At 36.7% G+C, this 26,280-nt stretch overlaps 2 protein-coding genes and 1 pseudogene across 2 annotated transcripts in view; 1 reads left to right on the forward strand and 2 right to left on the reverse strand.

Moving 5' to 3' along the window:
* Positions 1-2: 2 nt before the first annotated feature.
* Positions 3-854, forward strand: LOC129392676 (STE20-related kinase adapter protein beta-like). Its single transcript, XM_055089435.1, has 3 exons — positions 3-46; positions 333-437; positions 606-854. Exons 2-3 carry the CDS (start codon positions 423-425, stop codon positions 852-854), a joined length of 264 nt encoding a protein of 87 aa, XP_054945410.1. The 5' UTR covers positions 3-46; positions 333-422.
* Positions 855-6,275: 5,421 nt separating this feature from the next.
* On the reverse strand, positions 6,276-7,506 carry LOC102986952 (heterogeneous nuclear ribonucleoprotein D-like; annotated as a pseudogene).
* Positions 7,507-12,765: 5,259 nt separating this feature from the next.
* The window catches only part of C2CD6 (C2 calcium dependent domain containing 6), a 75,896-nt gene continuing 62,381 nt past the window's right edge, over positions 12,766-26,280 (reverse strand). The window contains 8 exon segments of the mRNA XM_055079359.1: positions 12,766-13,101; positions 15,742-15,861; positions 15,863-17,492; positions 17,494-17,596; positions 17,599-18,784; positions 19,000-19,190; positions 19,193-19,517; positions 20,605-20,679. Coding sequence (XP_054935334.1) covers positions 12,766-13,101; positions 15,742-15,861; positions 15,863-17,492; positions 17,494-17,596; positions 17,599-18,784; positions 19,000-19,190; positions 19,193-19,517; positions 20,605-20,679 — 3,966 coding nt within the window.

Consider the following 26,280-nt stretch of genomic DNA (forward strand, 5'->3'; position numbering starts at 1 on the left):
CAGCACATCAGTGCAGCCGTGGCTGAGTCCAGAACTACTGAGACAGGTCAGGTGTGGCCATTGCATTGGGTTGTCTATGCGTCTTAAGTGTCTTCCGAGTTTGACTAAAGGACAGTTGTGCCCGATGAAAGGCCTACTGCAAGACTTTTTAAATTCTTTCTTGTCAAAATTATTATGTTAGGAATTTTTAAATGTATAACAAATATTAGGTATATCTTGATTTCTCATGAGTTTTTTCTATTATTATTCACTACCCTTTATCAAAAAAGCATATGTATGTAACTTTTTAAAGGGCATTTACACTAAAGGACTTCAAATTAATTGTTCTACAGGATTTACATGGATATAATGTAAAGTCAGATATTTACAGTGTTGGGATTACAGCATGTGAATTGGCCAGTGGGCAGGTACCTTTCCAGGACATGCACAGGACTCAGGTAAATGCTGCTAAAATCCCTTAACTACTTTCCTTTCATAAGATCCCTTACATTCTAGATAATTTCTTTTAAACATCTTTGCTGTAGACTCTTAGGACCTTTATTGTTGTTGTTATTGCTTTAATATTTTGCCTGAAAAGGATTGAAGGAAATTTTTCTTTCTTTTAGATGTTGTTACAGAAACTGAAAGGCCCTCCTTATAGCCCATTGGATATCAGTATTTTCCCTCAGTCAGAATCCAGAATGAAAAATTCCCGATCAGGTGTAGACTCTGGGATTGGAGAAAGTGTACATGTCTCCAGTGGAACTCGCACAGTAAATAGTGACAGATTGCAAACACCGCCCTCAAAAACATTCTCTCCTGCCTTCCTTAGCTTGGTACAGCTCTGTTTGCAGCAAGATCCTGAGAAAAGGTAATATTGGTCACTTCTAAATAGCATAAAACATCTGTGTCTTGTATTTTATAGAAGTTTTGTGATATTTCCTTCTTGCCAAATTCAAATCTTTTATCAGTCTTTTCATCAAAAAACTGTACAGTAGCCTAATCCAGAAAATACCAATGCTAAAAGCAAGTGGAGACAATGAGCAAATGGGAAGAATACTAGATTAGAAGTCAGAAGACTTGGACTTCAGTCTCAGCTGTATCATTTCCTAACCAAGTCACCTTGTAAAAATCAGTTAATCTTTCTGGACGTTTTACAATGTTGTGTTAGTTTCAGGTGTACATCAAAGTTATATATATATATATATATATATGTAGGTATATATATTGATATATATATCTATATAGAGATATAGATATAATCACATGTTCTTTTTCAGATTCTTTTCCATCATAGGTTATTATAAGATATTGAATATAGTTCCCTGTGCTATACAGTAGGTCCTTGTTGTTTATTTTATACACAGTAGTGTGTATCTGTTAATCCCAACTCCTAATTTATCCCTCTACCCACTTCCCCCTTTGATAACCATAAGTTTGTTTTCTGTGTCTGTGAGTTTGTTTCTGTTTTGTAAATAAGTTCATTTGTGTCATATTTTAGATTCCACATATACGATATGTGTCTTTCTCTTTCTGACTTACTTCACTTAGTATGATAATCCACACACACACACACACACACACACACACACACAAACTAGAAAGTATTCCACTCAGCCAGAACAAAGAATGAAATAATGCTATTTGCAACAACATGGATTATATATATATATATATATATATATATATATATATATATATCTCACATCTTCTTTATCCATTCATGTCAGTGGACACTTAGGTTGCTTCCATGTCTTGGCTATTGTATTGGGGTGCATGTATCTTTCCAAATTAGAGTTTTCTCCAGGTATATGCCCAGGAGTGGAATTGCTGGATCATATGGTACTTCTATTTTTAGTTTTTTAAGGAACCTCCATACTATTCTCCATGGTGGCTGTACCAATTTACGTTCCCACCAACAATGTAGCAGGGGTCATTTTTCTCCACACCCTCTCCAGCATTTGTTATTTGTATACTTTTTAATGATGGCCATTCTGACTGGTGTGAGGTGATACCTCATTGTAGTTTTGATTTGCATTTCTCTAATAATTAGAAATGTGGAGCATCTTTTCATGCGCCTCTTTACCATCTGAATGTCTTCTTTGGAGAAATGTCTATTTAGCTCGTCTGCCAATTTTTTGATTGGGTTATTTGCTTTTTTGATATTGAGCAGTATGAGCTCTTTGTATATTTGGACATTAAGCTCTTGTCGGTCACATTGTTTGCAAATATTTTCTCCCATTCTGTAGGTTGTCTTTTCATTTTGTTTATGGTTTCCTTTGCAGTGCAAAAACATATGTTTGACTAGGTCCCATTTGTTTGTTTATGCTTTTATTTCTTTTGCCTTGGAAAACTGACCTAAGAAAACATTGCTGTGATTTATGTCAGCGAATGTTTTGCCTATCCTCAGGGGAATGAGCCCTCAGAGGACATTGCTCCAAGTACATTTTTTACTTCCAGATTCACTAGCCTTTTTAATCAGCTATTGTTAAACCAACAGGCTAGTTTATCCTGGCATCAAACCTGTTTTTGATAGAAGGGAAAATGTTTATACTTTCCCATTTTCATGTGTTAATTCTTACGGTAATATCAAACTGAGCCTCACTCACATTAAATGATTCACTTGAAATATATAGAGAAGTTGTAATTTGCCTTTTTTTTTAATTGTTAAGGGGCTAAAGTAACACTTTTCTACTTATGTAAATTATAGATCCTAAATTTACATGCACCCCGTGGGAGCTCAATAAAGATTTATTCAATTGAGTTTATACTTAATAATTTTCTTTGTGTGGTTTGACAAAGCTAAAACATACATACTAATTTGTTTTGCCAAGGAAAGCTCTTTCTCAAACAGATTTATTTATATAACTTGTTGAATTGGGGACAGCCTGGTATTTGATTCAATGGAGGAAGATTTTCCAGCCCTTTATATGATTATTCTTGCTCCTGTAGGAGATTCAACTTACAAGGACATAGAGAACTTAATAGTTTTACCTTATTAGCAAAAGAGATATGCTGTCTCAAAAAGAGTATGTAGTTTGGACTGTGATAAGTTGGGATTTACCTCAATTAGTACATTTTCTTTATTTGCACACTCTTATTTAACATTACATTAAAAATTATTTTGAAATGATTGTTTTAAGACTTAAAAATGAAAACCAGTGAGATAGTAATATACAGACTAATAGTCTGAAACACAAATCTTTTCATGTTTATTGGCCAGCCCCCCTCAAGGATATTTGGGTTACTCCATCAAGCAAGCCACAAAGACTTGCCAAGGTGGAGGAGAGAAAGGAGATGAGTACCAGTGGAGGCATTGAGGTCACCTGTAGTGGGGGCTGTAGCTTGTTCCACTAACCTCATTTCCCCTCAGCAAGAGAGGCTCACAGGAACCACAGAGGAGGTGCTCTCAAATCTGTGTGGAGAGTCAATATGTGTACTGCGAAGCGGGACTGTGGAGGCTGGGAAACAGTGCCTCTCAGGTCCACTGTGTTAAGGTTCTCCAGAGAAGCTGAACCAGTGGATTTCTTTTTTTTTTCAAGTATAGTTGATTTACAATGTTGTGTTAGTTTCAGGTGTACATCAAAGTTATATATATATATATATATATATGTAGGTATATATATTGATATATATATCTATATAGAGATATAGATATAATCACATGTTCTTTTTCAGATTCTTTTCCATCATAGGTTATTATAAGATATTGAATATAGTTCCCTGTGCTATACAGTAGGTCCTTGTTGTTTATTTTATACACAGTAGTGTGTATCTGTTAATCCCAACTCCTAATTTATCCCTCTACCCACTTCCCCCTTTGATAACCATAAGTTTGTTTTCTGTGTCTGTGAGTTTGTTTCTGTTTTGTAAATAAGTTCATTTGTGTCATATTTTAGATTCCACATATACGATATGTGTCTTTCTCTTTCTGACTTACTTCACTTAGTATGATAATCCACACACACACACACACACACACACACACACACACACACACACACACAAACTAGAAAGTATTCCACTCAGCCAGAACAAAGAATGAAATAATGCTATTTGCAACAACATGGATTATATATATATATATATATATATATATATATATATATCTCACATCTTCTTTATCCATTCATGTCAGTGGACACTTAGGTTGCTTCCATGTCTTGGCTATTGTATTGGGGTGCATGTATCTTTCCAAATTAGAGTTTTCTCCAGGTATATGCCCAGGAGTGGAATTGCTGGATCATATGGTACTTCTATTTTTAGTTTTTTAAGGAACCTCCATACTATTCTCCATGGTGGCTGTACCAATTTACGTTCCCACCAACAATGTAGCAGGGGTCATTTTTCTCCACACCCTCTCCAGCATTTGTTATTTGTATACTTTTTAATGATGGCCATTCTGACTGGTGTGAGGTGATACCTCATTGTAGTTTTGATTTGCATTTCTCTAATAATTAGAAATGTGGAGCATCTTTTCATGCGCCTCTTTACCATCTGAATGTCTTCTTTGGAGAAATGTCTATTTAGCTCGTCTGCCAATTTTTTGATTGGGTTATTTGCTTTTTTGATATTGAGCAGTATGAGCTCTTTGTATATTTGGACATTAAGCTCTTGTCGGTCACATTGTTTGCAAATATTTTCTCCCATTCTGTAGGTTGTCTTTTCATTTTGTTTATGGTTTCCTTTGCAGTGCAAAAACATATGTTTGACTAGGTCCCATTTGTTTGTTTATGCTTTTATTTCTTTTGCCTTGGAAAACTGACCTAAGAAAACATTGCTGTGATTTATGTCAGCGAATGTTTTGCCTATGTTATCTTCTAGGAGTTTTATGGTGTCATGTCTTATATTTAAGTCTTTAAGCCATTTTGAGTTTATTTTCGTGTATGGTGTGAGGGAGTGTACTAACTTCATTTATTTACATGCAGCTGTCCAGCTTTCCCAACACCACTTGCTGAAGAGACTGTCTTTTCTCCATTGTATATTGTTGCTTCTTTTGTCGAAGATTAATTGACCATAGGTGTGTGGGTTTATTTCTGGGCTCTCTATTCTATTCCATTGATCCATATGTCTGTTTTTGTGCCATTACCATGCTGTTTTGATTACTGTAGCTTTGTAGTGCTGTCTGAAGTCCGGGAGAGTTATGCCTCCAGCTTTGTTCCTTTTCCTCAGGACTGCATTGGCAATTCTGGATCTTTTATGGTTCCATATAAATTTTAGGATTATTTGTTCTAGTTCTGTGAAAAATGTCATGGGTAATTTGATAGGGTTCACATTAAATCTGTAGATTGCTTTGGGTAGTATGGCCATTTTAACAGTATTCTTCCAATCCAAGCACATGGGATATCTTTTCATTTCTTTGAATCATCTTCAATTTCCTTTATTAGTGTTTTATAGTTCTCAGTGTTTAAGTCTTTCACCTTGGTCAGGTTTACTCCTAAGTATTTTATGCTTTTTGATGCAATTTTAAAAGGGATTTTTTTTTTAACTTTCCCTTTCTGATAGTTAATTGTTAGTGTAAAGAAATGCAACAGATTTCTGTAAATCTTATATCCTGCTACCTTGCTGAATTCGTTTATCAGTTTTAGTAGTTTTTGTGTGGAGTCTTTAGGGTTTTCTATGTATAGTATCATGTCATCTGCATATAATGACAATTTTGCCTCTTCCCTTCCAATTTGGATGTTTTCTTTCTTTTTCTTATCTGATTGCTGTGGCTAGGACTTCCAATACTATGTTGAATAGAAGTGGTGAGAGTTAGCATCCTTGTCTTGCTCCAGATTTTAGTGGGAAGACTTTCACCTTTTCACTGTTGAGTGTTATGTTGGCTGTAGGTTTGTCATAAATAGCTTTTATTATGTTGAGATATGTTCGCTCTATACCCACTTTGGTAAGATTTTTTTTTCTGTCATGAATGGATGTTGAATTTTATCAAATGCTTTTTCTGTATCTATTAAGATGATCATGTGGTTTTGTCATTTATTTATCACATTGATTTGCATATGTTGAACCATCCTTGTGACCCTGAGATGAATCCAACTTGGTCATGGTGTATGATCTTTTGTATGTGTTGTTGGATTCAGTGTGGTAGTATTTTGTTGAGTATTTTTTCATCTATATTCATCAAAGATATTGGCCTGTAATTTTCTTTTTGGTAGTGTTTCTATCTGGTTTTGGTATTAGGGTGATGGTGGCTTCATAGAATGACTTCGGGAGTGTTCCCTCTTCAGTCTTTTGGAAGAATTTGAGAAGGATTAGTATAAGTTCTTCTTTGTATGTTTGGTAGAATTCCCCAGTGAAGCCATCCAGTCCTGGACTTATGTTTGCAGGGAGTTTTTAAAATTACAGATTTTGTTTCGCTTCTGGTTGATCAGCATGCTCAAATTATCTATTTTTTTTAACACATAAGGAAGCATTTATTTGAGGTTTAACATGAAATCATACAAATAAAATTTGTATAAACACAAATCCACATTGAGTCATAACACAGCAGAAGACAAAGTTAAAATGAATTGGCGGCTATATACAGTTGGACACAGTTGTGTCTTGTACACTAGAAAGTCTTTTATAGAATAATCTTAGATCAACAGAAGACCAATCTTCAGTGTCATCCTGCAAGCAGTCTCCTCCTGTTTTCTTCAATGTCCCCTTGTAGTATGGCTGGCAATTGTTTTGGTGACTGCCACCCCCTTAAGATGCCTTGCCATAAGTGCTTTCTTGGTCACTGTAGTCTGCATATCCTTGTCCGTATCCATAGTTCCTAGTTATACCCAGAATAATCATAGCAGTCATAGCCACTATAGTTTTGATCACCACCATAGGTGCTATTGTAATTTCCATATCCTTGATCATAATAATTATTACTTGGTTCCAGTTTTGGCCCTGACCTCAGTCACGACTCCAGCACCACCTCATTCACCAGCTACAGCACATCTTCCTCCTTTTTGTTGTTGCCTGTATGTGCAACTTTGATTTCACACTTCCCAGGACCAGTTTGATGATAACTGCTTACTAACAATTTCTTAACTGGCTCTTTGTCTGTATATGTAATAAAACAAAATCCTCTTATTTGCTTTTGTATCCATGGGAAGTTCAGTATTTTCAATCTCTCCAAAGCCTCCAAAATATTCTTTAATTTGTTCTTCAGAAGTATCTGGGCTTAGTCCACCCACAAAAAACCTTTTGGGGGGTTCCTTCCCTTTTAAAGCTTTGACCTTTTTAGCGTTTAGCAATTTGCCATCCAGTTTGTGTTCTTTAACTTCCAAAACCTTATCAACACTAGCAGCATCTTTGAAAAGCACAAATCCAGATCCTCCTGATCTTTCAGTGACTGCATCTGTTTTAATTGTGCAGTCTACAACTTCCCCAAATTGAGACACATAGTCAGATCTTTCTTAACTTGTATCCCAGCTCAAGCCTCCAATAAACATTTTACCATCATCCTGCTGATTCTTGCTCACGTTAATCTTGGATCCCTCTGCGAATTCCTCTGTGTTACTGTACTGATTTATATCTTCCATGATGGCAGAATTGTTGGCTGGTGGGTGCTGTCACACAGTCTGAGTCGTGGCCGCAACTGTGGCAGAGCATTATATGGAGCTGGATTTAAAATGGTGGCAGACCCTAATTAAACTTAAAAGCTTTTACACAGCAAAGAAAACCATAAACAAAACGAAAAGAAAACCTACAGAATGGTCGCAAATGATGCAACTGGTTTTCTTTTATATTATACTTGAGTTCTCTTCTTTTGGTTTTTGTGAATCTTTTGTATGTTTTTGATTTGTGGTTACCCTGGTTTTCAAGTATGTTAACTCATTACTGTGTCTACTTGCTTTAGACTGGTGGTCCTATAAGCTTAAACACATTCTAAAGTATCTACATTTTCTTCCCCTATTTTATGATTTTGATGTCCTGTTTTACATTTTCATGTATATCCTTTTGCTATTCATTGTAGTTATAATTGCTTTCACAAAATTTTTTGATTTTTTTTAATCTATGTACTGGCTTATTCAAGTGGTGTACAATCATTTTATATACTTGCTTTTCCCTATTTTGATATTCCCTTTCCTATGGGTTCTTCTTTTCTATTTAGAGAAAACCTTTCAATATTTCTTTTAGGGTAGACTTAGTATTGCTGTATTCTTTTAGTTTTTGCTTGCCTGAGAAATTCTTTAATTTTTTCTTCTATTCTAAATGATAATCTTGCTGGGTAGAGTATCTAGGTTGCGGGTTTTTCCCTTTCAGGACTTTGAATGTATTTTGCTATTCCCTTCTGGCATGCAAAGTTTCTGTAGAGAAATCAGCAAATAGCATTATGGGGGTTCTTCTGTAACTAACTCTGTTTTTCTCTTGCTGCCTTTAGAATCCTATCTTTAACTTTTACCATTTTAATTATGATATGTCTTGGTATAGGTCTGTTTGGGTTCATCTTGTTTGGGACCCTCTGTGCTTCCTTTACCTGGATATCTGCTTCATTAGGTTTGGGAAGTTTTCAGCCATAATTTCTTCAAGTACATTTTAGATCCCCCTTTCTCTTCTCCTCCTGGGATCCGTATTATGCACAGCTTGGCATCCTTTATATCAGCCCACAGGTCTCATATGTTGCTTTCTTTTTCTTTTCTTTTTTTTCATTTGTCTTTCTGCGTGCTGTTATGATTGGGTGATTTCCCTTATTCTATCTTCCAGATCACTTATTTGTTCCTCTGCATTATTTAGTTTGGTATTTTATTGCCTTTAGTTTGGTTTTCATCTCAACAATTGAGTTGTCTAATTTTGATTGGCTCCTCTTTATAGTTTCTATTTCCTTGTTACAGTGATCTGCATTTCTACTGACAGCCTTTCTTAATTCCTTCAGCATTTTTATTACCTCCTTTTGGAACGTGGAGTCTGGCAGGCTGGAGAGGTCTGTTTCATTGTTTGTTCTTTCAGGGGATTTCTCTTCTTTTAATTGGGAGTGTTTCCTCTGCTTTTTCACTTATATTTCTTTGACTCTGAATTTAGGGGAAACAGTTATCTACTGTGGTCTCAAAGGGCTGTTTTTATGTGGGAGCATCCCTGTGTAGCCTCCATGAGTCCATTATTTTTGGTGTGAGGGCTGTTTTTTGGTATGGATGCCTGCCATGTCTTTCCTCAGAGTTAGCTGGCCATCATCCCCTTGATATGGGGTATGATTGGTGTTGTGATGACCAGAGCTTACACTGGATGTTGGGCAGGGCCTCCTCTTTGCTCTGTGGTTGTCACAGGCCTATCGAGAGTAGGGTCTGCTTGCCAGTTGTTGGAGTAGAAGCCCCCAGATCCAGTTCTAAGCTGCACTGTGAGGTAGGTGGGACTGGAGTACTCCCTCTGGGAAAGGAGCTGCTCCATATTCCTCTCCAGGGGCTGTCCACTGGGATGGGCACTCTGTGCCATCACCTGTTACCTAGTGCATGTCCTCACAAAATACACTGTTGTTGGCACTCGGCCCTGACTCCGCTGTGGGAATGTTGGTAATCAGCTCAGATTTCACCCCTGCTTCTGCTTGTGTGCACCCACAAAACCTGCTGCTCCTGGCACCAGACCCGCCTCAGCTGGGGAATGCTGGTAATCAGCTTGGATGTCCCTCAGGCGCTGCACTCACAAAGCCACTGGTATAAATCCACTGAAGTTGCATACCCGGACCCGTTGTAGGAGTGGCAGTAATCTGCTCAGATTTCAGCCTCAGCAGGTGCATGTCTTGGGCTGGGAAGTGCAGTGAGGTGGCAAGGACTGTCTGTCCTGGTCTCTCTCTCTCCTGCCTGCTGCAAACTGGCTGCTACACTCTCTTCTGAGCCTCTGAAGCTCCCTATCTGTCCCCTCTGACCTCCCAGCTGGTGAAAGGGGTTCCCAGGGTGAGGAACTTTTTCCCTTTCACAGCTCCTCCGAGGGGTGCAGGTCCCATTCCAATTACTTTTTCCCCCCGCTTTTGTCCTACCCAGTTTACATGGTGATCTTTCGAGCAGCTTTGGTTGTATGAGATCTTCTGCCAGCGTTCAGTAAGTATTCCGTGAGAATTGTTCCACGTATAGATTATTTTTATATATTTGTGGAGGAGGTGAGCTCCATGTCCTTCTATTCTGCCATCTTGATCTCCATCCCCCCAATGGATTTTTTAAATAAGGAATTGGCTCACATGATTATAGAGGCTGACAAATCCCAGATCTGCAAGGTGAGTAGGCAAGCTGGAGACCCAGGAGAAGCAGTGGTGTAGTTCCAAATCGAAGGCTGGCAGGCTGAAGACTTAGGATGAGCTGATGTTTCAGTTCAACTCCGAAAGCAGGATAAAGCTGATATCCCAGTGTGAAGGCAGTCAGGCAGGAGGGATTCTCTCTCAGGGGAGGATCAGCCTTTTTCTTCTGTTCAGGCCTTCAACTGATGAGCCCCACCCACATCAAGGAGGGCAATCTGTTTTTTCAGTCTACAGACTTAGATGTTAATTTCATCCAAAAATGCTTTCACAGAAAGACCCAGAATACTGTTTGATCATGTAACTGGGCAAACTGTGGCCCAGTCAAATTGACACAAAAAATTAACCATCCCAGTAGATATTGACAGCCTCACCCTGAGAGTGAATGCCTTAAATTTTGCACCATAGGCTCCTGGCATGCTATATCAATTTTTTTTTTATCACTGTTGTAACAAATTACCACAAAGTGGTAATGACTTCAAACACCACAAGTTTATTATCTTACAGTTCTGGAGGTCAGAATTGTAAAATGATTTGGCAGGGCTACATTCCTTCTGCAGGCTCTAGAGAATTTTCTGCCTTTTCCAGCTTCTAGAAGCTACCTGCCTTCTTTTGCTTCATGGGCCAGCATTACTTCAGCTTCTGTTTCAGTGATCACACCTCTCTCTCTGACTTGACCCTTCTGCTTCTGTCTTATAAAATCCTTTTGATTATGTTGGGCCCACCCAGATAATCCAGGATAGTCTCTCCATCTCCAGATCATTAATTTAATCATAGCTGCAAAATCTCTTTTGCCATGTAAGGTAACATAGTCACAGGTTCCTGGGATTGGGATGTTTGTATGTTGGTGGTGGAGGGGTTATTATTCTGCCTACCATACATGGCTAATCTCATCTTGGTATCTGCTTTCTGAAGGATCCAAAGTAGCACAGCCACCTTGGCCAAAATGACCTCCCATGAGTTTCCGTAGTACTTTCCCCAACAACACTTACACAGCTCTACTATAACTACTTCTGTGTTCATGTCCCTGTAGACTGTGGACTCCTTGAGAATACTGTCTTATTCACTAGAATGTAGTGTTTAGCAAAATATTTGGCATATTAATTTTATTTCCATGGTAGGAAATTTTTGACCGTGTCACAATATTGCTCTTAAAAGTTTAATGAGGCAAAGTGACTTGAGATTTCCATCTAGTAAATATTTCCTCCTTCACTGCAATCTAGATCAATGGTTTTCTCCATAAGTACTGTTGGTTAGTTGCCTGTTAGCTCTCAAATCCATTTCTCCACTTTTCCTCTGCTCTGCTTCACTGGGAACTACATTTCCCATGCCCTCTCACTCTCTGGTTTCCAGGGAGGCAATAGCAGGAGATTAGAGAGCAGGATGAGAGAGAAGAAACATAGTTATTTCTCACCCCCACCCCCACTCCCCTGTTTCTTGTGGTGTCTCTGTCAGTGGCTGTATCTTCTTTGTATTCTGGCTTTAGGACACTGGTCATACCACTTCTTCCTGATATCCTATCTGAGGGGTGCTATCACTTTCTGCTCTTGCCAATCTCTGGATTGCCACATCATCCCTTTTAGTTTCTTAGCCTTGGTTCCATCACCCATGAAACCAATTCCATGTGTTCCTTCTACTTGAAAGATCCAGAGGTTAATTGTGCTTTCCCAGTCACACTCTGATTGATATATGTACTGGCAACTTTGAGAATTACTAGAAATTCTTGGTCTCCCCCCAAAATTACTACCTTGATTATGGCATTAAATGAATGATCAGAAATTATGTTTTCCATCAGCCAATTCTATTTAAACTCCATAAACTTTATGATTTATGGTAGAAAAATGGAAAAGGACAAAAATTCCATAAACTGAAATTCTTACTCCTCAAGAGTGAACCAAAGTTCAGCAAGATTCAAATATTGTATTTGATAAGAACAGAACCAATTCTCAAAAGTCTCTTAATTTAAATCCTATGCTGATTTAGCTAGATAATTTTTAATACAGTTTGTTTTATACAGTTTCTTCCTGAGTTTCATGTTATTAAAGAGGCTGTCTCATAGTTTTTCGAGTAAGCTAGAAAGTCACTCCAGTGTATTAGAAGCCTCAGGAATTAGTAGTATGAAACTTGTTTTTTATTATCTTTATAGTGTAAAAAGTTGTAATATCAGATGATATTGAAATTAATAGATGTTCTATAGGCCCAGGGAATTGCATACTGTTGAATCTACAGCTGAAGATTTAAAGTATATTCATAACAAAAGGCTGAACATACATAACTGCAAATAGAGACCCTGACACTGGGTGGTCAGGGATAATTTAGGGCATAGCAAAGATTTGGAAAATCAGAGAATAGTGAAAAAGGGGAAAAGTTGGGAAATAAAACTTCACTAATGACTATGTATCTCTGAGGTTGTTCGCTAAGATTCATAAACACAACACATTTACATCAAGTGTTTTTTTCATTTTAATTAAAACAAAATGGTTCTAACAAGATGAAATTTGGTTACTGACTTCTATCACACAAAAGGACAGATCTCCAAACCACTTTGTTAATTGGAGAAATGACATTCTGACTATTGGCCTCACACATCATTCTGAACTGTTTAACATCTGGATAATATCACAAGAGCAAACGTTTTTCAATATACTCTTAATTTTTTTTTTTGGCCACATTTTATGGATTTCATAATCTGGGATTGAATCATTTATATGAACTAAGCCTGCTGAAACCATTCGAGGACTTGTAAATTTTCCAGTGTAGCTTTCTCGTTTGTTAACCTCTGGAGCAGTATATAGTCTTGCAGAGCATTTTAACTGATTATCGCTATCATTTGGGCTCTTTCCTAAAAGCCTTGCTCTTGATTTTGCTTTTTCAAGATGCTTAAATGAAGTTACATGTAAATCCTCAACTCTATCCGAACAATCCTAAATATTAAAATAAAAGATCATGTTGGTGAGTTAGGTTTCTTAAAAGTACATTTTAGACTTACAAGGACTAAAGTTTGTAATATCAACAAAGAATGAGAGCAGTCAAATGTTTTATAGGCAGTCCCCAAATTCAGACCCTACATTCAATGCCTGCCATCAGATACTTTAAAAACCATACTTTAAAAAATCTTGTTTCAAAGGATCTGTTATTTCAAAAGGTATGCAAGATATGAAGCTGAAAACCAGAAATCTTAGGGGACCTGTCCTCAGGGGTCAGACTCCTAGGCAAAGACAGCCCTCCTATAATTCTCCTCTTCTAAAATATCTCTTCCCCAACCCCAAACATAAATTATAAGCTCTTATATTATACTTTTAAAATCATCCAAACATTCATTCTTTAAAAGTTAATAAACACCTTCTTTAATATTTATATACACACACATACAGAGGTCAGCATCTAAGAATATGGTTATGTTTATGCTAAAATATTAAAAATTTTTGTGTACATTCTGAGACTAAACAAGTAAAACATTTAGGAAAATAACTGGAAGGAAATACACCAAAATAATTTTTTTAAATGATGGTTGTTTTAGGGTGGTAGGATTATGGGCTTAGTTTTCCTTTTCTCCTTTTTTTCAAATTTGTATAATATGACTATATTTTATTTAAAAAATATAATAATCTACAAGTACCCATAAGAGGGTATGGAGTTATTAGTCATTTCTCAAATTAGTGTAAACTAGTTTCCTCTGCAGTTTGAGCAGTTTGTCCCTTAATGCTTTGCAGAGATGGCCACACCAAGCGAATGGTCCTGCTTTGATTTGGTGAGAAGGTGGGAGTAGATTAATAGAATTGGCAGGTAGGAGGAATTTAGGCAGGACTAAGAAGAATTAGAGCAGCAAGAGAGAGAAGATTTACCAAGAAGGAGGTATGAAGAGTCCATATTTTTGCCTGGGTTTGCAAGTAAACATTCTTCCTTTTCCATCTTATGTACATGGAAGCAATTAGGTAAGGGAATTATTAAGCAATTATTAAGGGAATTTCTGCTACATTGGTAACATATAATTTTTACTTGACAGTTGATATAACTGATTACTAGAGTGACAGCAGAAGGGCACGGAGACCCACACTGGTTATTTTTCTGGAAGCTCCTACAACTCAATTTCCCTGTCTTCTACTTTGATTGCTTTGGGAGATTTCCTGGATTTTAGAGAATCAAATGAGCGAGTCTTTCTGATGATCTGAAAAATGCCCTCTTACCACTCAATTCTCTGTTGTCAATTTTACTAGAGAGAAAAATTTAGGTACTGTTGGTTTGACAGAGGGCAATAAATATAACTAACTATCTCCCTTATCCATTCTTAGGATAAACGTTCTGAGATCCTATATGATCCCATACCATATAACATAAACACAATCTCTTATTTTGTTTGGAAAAGTGATAATAAAGATTCCACTTATCTGAGGGAACTTCAGAAAGTCTTTGCTTTTCAAAAACTATGAACCCATCTTTTACTTCCTTTTCCTCGTATGTACACACACACACACACACACACACACACACTCACTCATTATTAAATTATTGAATTTAGAAAAGAGAAATCCAAAGTTGAGAGTATGTTGATAATATTTACCCTGCTACACGTTTGCTTTACTATTTACTAGAGGTAATCATTTGCTTTGCTGTGGAAAACAAATTCAAAGCAACTATTCTGAAATTAGATCTATTTTCTCAAAGATAGTTATGCACATCAAATTATCAATATAATATCATTTTAGAATTTGTGAGTTTTCCCAACTGTGGGTCATGCCTATCTATATATGCTAATAGAGAAGAGCAGTGTTCCAGAAAATTAAAATAAGCCCCTTCCATTCCTAGAGATTTTAACTTTGCTTTTGAATGGTTTATATAACATCTAGTAGCAGATTTACCTTCCTAATTGTTTTATGTTAATATTAAAAACAGATTTGAATTTTCATGTTTCTCAGCAGATGGCAGAGGGGTGGTGATGAAAGAGAAAAGAGTAGAAGCTAAATTAAAATTTTACAATTCATAATTCAAGAGATTGTAAATTTTGCATATCTCTGAGGCTTAGCAGAATAACTGGCACATAATATGAACTTTGTTTACTGAAACAAAGATTATTCAGCAATCTGCAAAAAGACTATATATTTATACTTATATCTGCATGAAAAGACAATCCCAGCCTTTCTGTAGTATACAGCCACTGCCAATGGTTGTACAGGTTGTGCCTGCACAACAGCCCCTGGCTGAGGGGTCAGTCAGGGCTGAAATAGCCAGTCTTCCATAGACAGAGCTGTGTACACTGTCCAGGCTGTGTCAGCCAGTAGAGTCGGCCTGGAGGAAAGAATGCTTTTTTTCTAGTGATCTAGAGGGGGGTCCCCTTTATCTATTTTACATAAAGGCACTGTGTTAACATTCCCTTGATTTTCTGATTGCCTTTTGAATGAGGTGAGATGATATTTGAATGTCAGAAAAATTTTTAAAATTTGGAGGTTTGTTTATCTTGGGGCAGTTAAGGTTACATACATACTTGCATGCAGACACATATACTCTAGATTATCTACAGAACTTTGCCAAATACAGAAATAAATGACTTAGAAAAACATTATTACGTGTATAGTTCTTCTTGCAGTCCAATGAAGCAATGCCCTTGGAACAGATTTTCTTAGAAGAATTCCTGTGGTGGGCAGTGTGGTTGGTAATATACTAACCATCTTGTTAAATGACTTTTTTTTGTTTGCTGACATGGTCTCTTTCTTTTTGAACCCTGGGCTTTAGATTTTCTCTCTTTAGTACTTCTGGGAAGAGGGATGGTTTTGAGTTTTTCTCAGCTATCAAAACTTTAAGCAATCGTGATTCAGGGACCTTGGCACATTTTTTGTTGCGAAGTTTGTTTGGTTTTATATAAAGAGTTTGTATTTCTTCTTTGTAATGTGCAAATGTTACTAAATGTTGTTTTCTATAATTGTTATTATTTCCTTTCAATCTCTGACGATACTGGTCTTCTAATTTTGATTTCTCTCCAGCCTCTGCATTGAGGCGAGTTAGAGTATTACTTTGCCTGGAAGGAAGAGTGAGTCTGTTTACGTATTCCTCATCTTCATTTGGCATCTTGCAATTAGGAATTCTTGGATATGGTGACAGTACTGCTTCAGGTTTTTCCTGTACTATCAATTTATAGGTGTTATTGTGCTCCTTTTTGTCAAGGGACTTCATTTTCAGTGTCTTTTCAAAGCAAGCATTTGATTGAGTTATTTTTGATTTACCACTCCAACTATGTGGGTCTTGTATCTCTGTTTTAAAATCACAGTTCTCTGCTTGAGGAAACTGCATGAAACCGTATTCTTTCCTTTGTTTCTTAGGCATTGTATCTGTAAGTCTTTCTGATGACTTATTTACTGGAATTGCCTGGGTATTTTTGTTGGAACAATGTTGTACTTTAATTAAACTCAGTATTTTCGCTTCCCTAGGATAGTATCTTTTCTGTTCCTGAATTATGGATGGACTTTCTTTAATATTCTCTAAGGAAAAATGTTCCTTTTCTTCCTTTTTGGTCAACTCTGTTTCTACAAGTCTATCTTCAGAAACCTTTTGTAAAGTGGTTTTCTGAGCAATTTTTGAATATTTATTTTGCTTTTCTGAATGGTCCTCCACAAACTGATTTTCATCTCTTAAAGACAAATCTGGCTTTATACATTTTAATGGTGTGGAAGTAGAATTAACCAAATTTATATGCCGGCTTATCCCCTCTAATTGCCTTTCTGTGATTAGTCCTGATTTTGACAGTTTTTCTATAAAAAGGCTCTGGAGGTGTTTGCTTAAATCAGCTTTTAGATCTAAGAGTTCATTATCTGATAAAGCTATAAGATAGTTTTGTAGAGATTTACTTAAGGGATATTTCGTGCTTATTTCAAGCCTACTACCAAAACTCCCTCTTGAAATATCTTGTCCTAACTCATGAAAAGATATTGAGGCACTTTTAGCTCTTAGAGAAGATATATTTGAGTGTATAGGCTCAGATTCTGTGTCTTTAAATAAACTGTTGTCTGAAAGGTTTTTTAGGAAATAGTTTTGGAGAATTTCATTTAAAAAAGATCTTAGCTTTATTTCCAAATGTTTATCTATGAAATGATGATTAAAATTATTTACAAAAGACATGATTTCTTTTACAGTTTCTGAATATTTCTCCAGAAAAATATTTTGCCCTTTTGGTTCTACTTTCTCATTCATCAAATACAGATTTTGATAGATTTTTGGTAAGTCCTCTTTGGTGATATGTCCTGATTCTGAAAGACTTTCTACAAGGTAATGCTGGATATGTTTACTTAATTCAGATTTTAAATTTTTTATTTCTGACTCAGAGTTCTTCTAGAAATACACGCAGCTTTGGATTCAAAATAGGTTTTCTGTCCAATTTGTCTACTTTATCAAAATTCTCTTTGATTTCTTCAAGGTCTTCTGACTTGGAAAAGGATGTTCAATTAGTCTTTCTAATTCTTTTTCTGGTTGTCTGCTTTTAGACTGACTATATTTGAAAAATACATTAAATATGCTTTTCAAAAAGGATATTATTACATCAGAGTTATTAAGTTTACCCATTAGTGCGTTACTTAAATTTTCTAAAGTAGAACTTAGATCATTTTCTTCTCTATCAAGCCTCTGACCATTCCTTGGCAAATCTGTTTTTTTATCTGGTGTCGACTGATATTTTGAATCTTGTGGGGATCTATTTTGGCCTTTGTCTATGAATTCAACTCCATTAAAAGAAGTGGTTTCTTTGTGAATGATGGGTATATTCTGCTCTGAAAGAGGTTCTGTTTTGCTTCTGATTTCTGAATAATACTCTGTGGAATCCTTTGGCTTATCTTCAGCAAAAGCTGTCTCTGTATACAGCAAAAAACTCTTCTGGTATTCTTTATCTAATTCTGTCACTTTGATTATCCCCGATTCTAAAAGAGTATCTACAGGAAATGCTTGTATTATCTGGCTTATAACAGATTTGGCCAGCAGAAATTCTATTTCATTATTGTTTTCTTCATAGTGAACTAGAACATTGGAAGGCGAACTCTCCCAAGCTGTGGGTAATTGACTCTGCGAGTTTATCTGTGTCTCACTCGATTCTTTCACTCCTATCCCCAACTCTGAGAAGATCGGTGCAGTGAATATTTGCTTTATAACATAATCATATACAAGGCTATTCAAATCTGGTTTGGAGCTAGATACTTCACTTTTTAAATGTTTCTTTTTGAAACTACTCTTTTTTTTAATTGGAAAATCTATCTCACCAGCCTGTAAGTGTTTTTCAGAGACAGGTTCCTTTTCTACCTCTGAAGAATTTCCTGGTCCACCTTCTGAAAGTGAATCTGCGGGAATATCTTTAATTATTTGGTTTAAAACAGACTCTGAATTTAAAATGTCTCCTTCTGAAAGCCAGCTATTTAAATCTTGAATTTTTTCAAATACTTTGCCTTCCAAACTACTTGGTCGTTCATCATGAAGAGCCAGAAGTGGAGAACTATGACTTTTCTTTCTTGCTTCGGTGTCCATAGAAACTTCAGGTGTAGAAAATAATCTATCTGAAAGGTCTTGCACATTTTTACTTAAAATTAACTTGAGCATCATTGATTGTTTTAAATTTTCTACATGGGGGCTTCCCTGGTGGCGCAGTGGTTGTGCGTCTGCCTGCCGATGCAGGGGAGCTGGGTTCGCGCCCCGGTATGGGAGGATCCCACATGCCGCGGAGCGGCTGGGCCCGTGAGCCATGGCCGCTGAGCCTGCGCGTCCGGAGCCTGTGCTCCGCAACGGGAGAGGCCACAACAGTGTGAGGCCCGCGTACCACAAAAAAAAAAAAAAAAAAAAAAATTTTCTACATGGGAAGTAAGACTTAATGATTTTGAGAGGCAACATTTATTTACATTTACTTTTCCAGTCATTGATGATTCTCCCTCAAAGTTTGGTAAAGATACATTTGGTAGCCTTTCCTGTAACTTATTCTTAGTGTCTAAAGTCTTTGTTGTGGCGATACTAGGATGATGGGCTAAATTATTCTTAGTGTCTAAAGGATTGTGATGATACCCGGATCATGGACTAACTTATTCTAGGGGTCTGAAGTCTTTAGTGCAGTGATACCAGGATCACTGGCTAACTTATTCTTAGTGTCTAAACCCTTTATTGCGATGATATAAAGATTATGGGGCCAGATTTTATTAGCAGGGCTTGCAGTTTTTGAATGTGTTGGGTAAGGAGGATCTTGGTCTTCGTGCTCTATAACCTCGGCACTTAAAATATTTCTACATTTGAACATATCTTGGTCTTTCCTTTTTTTGACTGACATTTTGTTGTTTATATTCCTTAGAAAAGGATCAAAACCGTTCTTGATGTTGAATTTCTGGAACTGTAATATTTAAAAAAAAAGGTAAGAAATTCTGAAGCATTTGTTTTAAATTTATAATAAAATTTTTAGTAATTCTCTTTGAGCAATCTGCCAATTTATCTGTTCATCTTCCTACCTTCTACAAAGAGAAAACCAACTTTAATTATTTTAAAATATTTGAAATTGGAATAATAATGAGAATTTTAATGCAAACTTTTCAAATTCCTAATTCTGATACTATGTTGTGTTCAAGAGCTTTTTGCTACCTGGAATATTTTTAAACACTTAAAAGGCACTCATCAATAGTTTTTTTGTTTAAGAACTCGATTTCCAGTGTTAGCTCCATTTGCTTAGACAAAGGCTAACATCAAGATCTAAGTCCTATCCATATAAATATTTTAGTAGCAATGTGGGTAATTTTTTTTTTAAATGCAAAGCAAGTAGTAGATATTCCATTAAAAGTATCATAAATATTCTCTAAAGAGTGACTTGGGAACACAGATCATCTGCCTTTAAATCTGAGAGTTTTAACAATGATGATGAGTTCCACCTAGTCCTTAGCATGTTACAGTAGAAACTTGCTTTTTGATAAATATTATATAGGCCTCAGAAATGGTAGAGAACAGTACAAAAAATTCTCAGTTACAGTGAAATGTCAGTGTAATAGCCATAGGCAGTTTTGTAAGCTCTGGGATCAGGCTATTCTATTATTGAAATAGCCTAGAAAACGAAGTCTCTTATTCAAACTTTTTGTTCATACAACTTCTCTATTATCCATTTAAAAAAAGCAAAACGTGAAATAATCAGCCTAGTATTTGTTTTAGTTCATATGGTTTTCAAATGCTAATTGATACCCAGGTGACAGCATAAGAATCCCTGTTTTTTTGTTTTGTTTTGTTTTTCGAGAAATACAGATTTCCAGGCTCCATTTCCAAACTGAGATTCATTAGGTCAGAGGTGGGACCTGGGAATATGTATTTTTGTAAAGATAGGTGAGTGTTTCTACTGGGTAGTCTGGTTTTGGAACCACTGAATTACATAAAGTATTAGAGAAACCTAGTATTTAAGTATAATTGATAATGGGATAAAACTCAGTACTCACCTGATATTTCGGTTTGAATTCTATATATTCTGGTTTGAAAGATGGTGAAATGTATTTTTTTGGTGAAAAAGCCACCTTATAAAAAGAGAAGTCTTAATTTTAGACTGCTTGTACTGAGAGGATATTTCCCAAAATAATTTTATTCATTCAATAGTTATTAAAGATATTAAACATTTTAAAAACTAAATATTTTTTCTCATAACTACCATAATTTGCCTATAATCAAAAGAAATTTATATCAGAAATATATATAATCTTAGCTTCCCTGACACCATAATATTCACCCTATTGAATGTGTAAAATCAAAATAATGCTCAGCAACTTTAAGCAGAAACAAAAGTGGAAAAGAAAACAGAACTGTTAGAACAAATGTAATCTAATTTTAAAAGGTTGTGAAATGCTTTAGATAATAAATAGCATCTGATATTACACTGAGATAGCATTTTCAATGACTCTCAAGCTGTAATTGTTAAATGGGTACTTACTGCCTAAGGAAACACTTCGTACTAAATCAAGGTGTACAGGAACAATTATAGAATCACAGAACCACTGACTTTTTAGAGATGGATGACACTTTAGAGATAATAAAGTCCTACTCTTTGTTTTACACAAAAATCTGCAGTTGAAATTATTGCCCTAAATTACCAGATGATTAGTAGCCTAAATCCTAGGCATCCTAAATTTTCATCTGATGCTCCTACTACCACACAATCAAGACTGCAGTGAAAGACAATGGTGCTTTGAAAACATCATAATGTTTAGAGAAAACTTGACACCATCTCTTTGCAGAACACTTAGTACTATAAACCACTTTCCTACACATTGTCTCCTTTAGTTTGTAAGGGGTTCATTATATATCAAGTTAGTTAAAATAATTCAATGAATGACGCTTTCATAAGAAATACTTTTGGTTTAAGTGTCATTAATTTTAAGCAGTTAATAACATGACTTTATTCTTAAATCTTCAGCAGCTTCCCACGTTTTGTTATTCATTGCCCTCACACACTGACTCTAAATAATTTCTGCAAGTATCTCAGTATTCCCCACTATAGTTTATCTCCAGGAAAATGTGTCTAACTCTGAATTCTAGAAATATATCTCGTACTTTCCCACACCTGTTCCTTTGCTCATTTTGTTTTTCTTTGCCTGAATTTTCCAAAATCTCCCTTAAAAACAGTTTAAATTCTAACATTTGAAAGCTTATTGCCTTAAATGAATTTAGTAGAAAATTAAAATTAAAAATAAATGAAATATGTATGACGAGGAAGTGGAAGAAAAAGTAGAAAAAATATGATCTCATTTTTATAAAACACACAAAACAAATAAATAAAAACTCCCCCCTAATATAAGCATGGAAAAATATATGAAAAAATACAAAATGTTAACATTGTTTTCTCAAGGGAGTGACTCTGGAGGAGAGGAAAGAGGACGCAATTAACTTTTACTCTGTTTAACTCTGTGTTATTGATTAGATGAACATACAATACTTTTGTTAGTTAAAAAATCCAGGATAGTTATGTGAGAGGGAAATGATAGGATGCTAGAAAAGGACAAAAAAAGAAGCCAATACAGGAGCTTCAACATGGTAGACTGAACATGTGCATTTACTTTCTCCTACCTCCCCAAAGTTCCAGTAAATTAACAGAAAATAATATTTCCAAAAGAAAAATCTGTTGACAAATTGAAATTATAATGGAGTAATCATGGTTCAGGCATACAAAAACAGAGTCAGGTGGCCATTGAGGATCTTGCCTCAGATAAGATCTGGTCTCATTCAGTGGTCTCTGCACCATTGAAAACCTGAACTTTCTCTGCACTGTACCAGACCCAAGGACACCATCAGCAGTATTCAGAACAATACTTGCCAGCTGTAAATTTATGGTCTTAAGGTCTCTCCTTGTAATTATGCAACCATTTCAGACCCCAACCAATCCTTACTTAACAAGCACCCTTACTTCTTGGCTGCTCCAATCATAATTTTGATAAACAACTTGTGTAACTAAATGTAACCTTGCAGTTTTTCCCTTTATAAAGTCTCCCCCACTTTGTAGTCCAGTGGAACACAATTCAAGTGCTTGAATATGTGTCTCCCAGGCTGCAGTCCTAACAAACCTCAAATAAACACCTTTTATTTCAATCAGGTCTCCATTTCTGAAATTTTGGTTAACAAATCCCATTGGAATACTGGAAATCAGTCAGGTAACACACCAAGATCCAGAAAGTTAAGAAAGTTTGGAAAATAGGAAAGCAGATGGATTGACTTAATGGAAAACCCCCATCAAGAAAACCAGAGCTTTGGGACTTCCCTGGTGGCACAGTGGTTAAGAATCCGCCTGCCAATGCAGGGGACATGGGTTCGAGTCCTGCTCCGGGAAGATCCCACATGCTGCAGAGCAACTAAGCCCGGGTGCCACAACTACTCAGCCTGTGCTCTAGAGCCCACGTGAGCCCACGTGCCACAACTACTGAAGCCTGTGCGTCTAGAGTCCGTGCTCTGCAACAAGAGAAGCCACCGCAATGAGAAGCCCGGCACCGCAACAAAGCATAGCCCCTGCTCGCCACAACTAGAGAAAGCCAGCACGCAGCAACAAAGACCCAATGCAGCCAAAAATAATTAATTAATAAAAAAAAAAAGAAAGAAAGAAAACCAGAGCTTTAAATAACAGAAATCAGGTAGGCCTGAGAAGCAATAAATTCAAGGTCAACATATACAAAGAGAATCAGATGATGGTGCAATTGTCTTAGTATGAATTAAAAAGCTGCATTTGGAACAGCTGGATCACTTGGACCCTTCTTTATCACTGTTCTCTTTCTCAGTGCAAACAGAGCATACATTGCTGGCAGCATTGTCTTTCCCCAATCACTCACCAAACACCAAAACAAACAACAACAAAACAAGCAAGACCAAAACTGCTCTCTGAGAAAATGTGCAATCTGCCTAGGTGGGGACCCTGTATGAGTTTTGAGCCTTGGCAGAGCAGCAGAGCAGAGCTTACAGCCACTCACATTTTCACATCAGATAACTGAAGGGGGATAAAAAGGAAGGAAAGAAAGTTCTATTCAGGAGAGGAATACACTGGTTCTTGGGAAATGTTGTAGGATCTCCAGCCATCCTGCCTGCCCTCTTCCACCTCCATATACCCTCCAGGGAAGCTGGCCTGTCACACAGAGAATACCTATACAACCAACATATTCCTTCATTCACAAATATACAGTGAGCCAACAAAGCTCATCAGATATGAGGAAAATCAGCACATGTAAGTGAAGGATCAGTAAGAATAAACAGAACTAACCCCAGAGTAAATAGAGCTATTTCTGAGGAATGTAGGGGGAGGATGACCCTTGGAAAAGATTCTAAATAGCATCTTCAGAAATATCTAAAAGGGTATTATTGATTTCCACTTAGCTATATAATAGGCTTGTCAAATTTAATGTATACATAATAGGATTCTAGATTACCACCCTGCTCCCCTCCCCCCTCAAAAAAAACACAAAACCTTGGCTTTTCTCTGTTTTTCCTCATCTCAGGTAATGGTGCTACCATCTACTGAATTATTAGACCAGAAACCTATCTGGTCTAATAATGACCTAGTGACCTAGTGTCACCCTATCTCTCCTCCTTCTTCTTTTCATATATAACCCAGCATTAAGTTCTGTGGCTACTGGCTTCAAAATATATCAAGTATCCAATCATATCCGACCACCACCTACTACCACTGTAGCACAAGCGACCATCATCTCTTCCCAACAATAGTCTCTTAACTAGTCTCTTGCTCCCTGTGACAGAGAATGAGAGTTACTTTCCCAAAATACATATTATCTCAAGAACCTCAATTTTTTTAGGGGCAAAAACCCTTACTCAAAAAGCTGCATCTTCCAGCCTCCTTTAAAAGACCAGGAGTGGCCATGTGACAAGGTTCTGGCCACCTACATATAATTGGAAGTTGTCGGGAGAAGCTTCTGACAGAATATCTTAAAACAGAGGCAGACTGAGCTGACAGGTACTTAATTGACCTTTATTCCTTTCCTTCTTCCTGCCTGGAATAGATTGTGATTCCTGGAAGTACAGAGTCCACTTTGTGTTACTGTACACTGACATGAATATGCTGAAGATAGATTCCAGAAAGAAAAGACACATGAGTCCATGATGACATCATGAAACCACTGCACCATTATATAAGGCAGTGTTTCTAAATTTTTGTTACTCACAGATAAATATAATTCTTAACTGATCAACAACTTCCACACACACTGTCTATTCTTCCACAGTGGAATGAAGCTAGAAATCAATAATAGAAGGAAACTAGAAAAATCACAAATATGAAGAAATTTAACACAGTAGCAACAAGTACACCCAGTGCACAGAGCTTGATTTATAAATATTCTCCAGTAAAATAACCAGGACTCCATGTAGAAATTATTGATTCTAGGACTGGGGTAAGAAGAATACAGTATAAGCCTGGAACATCTTATAGAACTAAAAAGTATGAAAGTGCTCAAAAAACAAAACATAAGGGCTTCCCTGGTGGTGCAGTGGTTGAGAGTCCGCCTGCCAATGCAGGGGACACGGATTCGTGCCCCGGTCCGGGAAGATCCCACATGCCGTGGAGCAGCTAGGCCCGTGAGCCATGGCCGCTGAGCCTGTGCGTCCGGAGCCTGTGCGTCCGGAGCCTGTGCTCCGCAACGGGAGAGGCCACAACAGTGAGAGGCCCGCGTATCGCAAAAAACAAAACAAAACATAAGGGTGCGTGTATCTTTCTGAATTATAGTTTTGTCTGGGTATATGCCCAGGAGTGGGATTGCTGGATCATATGGTAATTCTATTTTTAGTTTTCTGAGGAAACTCCATACTGTTTTCCATAGTGTCTGCACCAACTTACATTCCCACCAACAGTGTAGGAGGGTTCCCTTTACTCCACACCCTCTCCAGCATTTGTTATTTGTAGACTTTTTAATGATGGCCATTCTGACCGGTGTAGGGTGGTACCTCACTGCAGTTTTGATTTGCATTTCTCTAATAATTAGTGATGTTGAGCATCTTTTCATGTGCCTACTAGCCATCTGTATGTCTTCTTTAAAAGAGGTGAGATATTAATGCCAAAACTGTGCTTAATTTGTCCTTTAAGTGGAAATTCCATATAATGTTGATTTCATACACTAAATTCTATTATTAAAAAAAGTATTGACTTTTCACACTTATTTTCTTTCATACTCATTCTATTATTTAATTTTATTTTTAACATATTCCTTATGAAATCAACATTATATAGAGACTTGTCTTAATATGTTTATTTTTTAAAATTAAATTAAATTAAATTAGTATTAGTTTTTTGGCTTCGCCCTGCAGCACGCGGGATCTTAGTTCCCTGACCAGGGATTGAACCCGTGCCCCCTGCAGCGGAAGCGTGGAGTCTTAACCACTGGACAACCAGGAAAGTCCCTCTTAATATTTTTATATCAAACTACATGGTCATCCTTGTTGCCACAGAGGCAGAGGGTCAAGTTTGCCAACTACACAAAGGACTGAGGATATTATCCTCAAGAAGGGATACTGACAGACAAAAACATGTTAACTATGTGAACAATTAATAAATAGCGTTGAGGTAATCATCTATCCACTTCAGCAAAATTATCAATAGATCTTTACCTCATACCAAAAAAATTAAGTATAGATGG

The sequence above is a fragment of the Physeter macrocephalus genome, chromosome 2 (assembly GCF_002837175.3).
Source record: "Physeter macrocephalus isolate SW-GA chromosome 2, ASM283717v5, whole genome shotgun sequence".
Classification (NCBI taxonomy): domain Eukaryota; kingdom Metazoa; phylum Chordata; class Mammalia; order Artiodactyla; family Physeteridae; genus Physeter; species Physeter macrocephalus.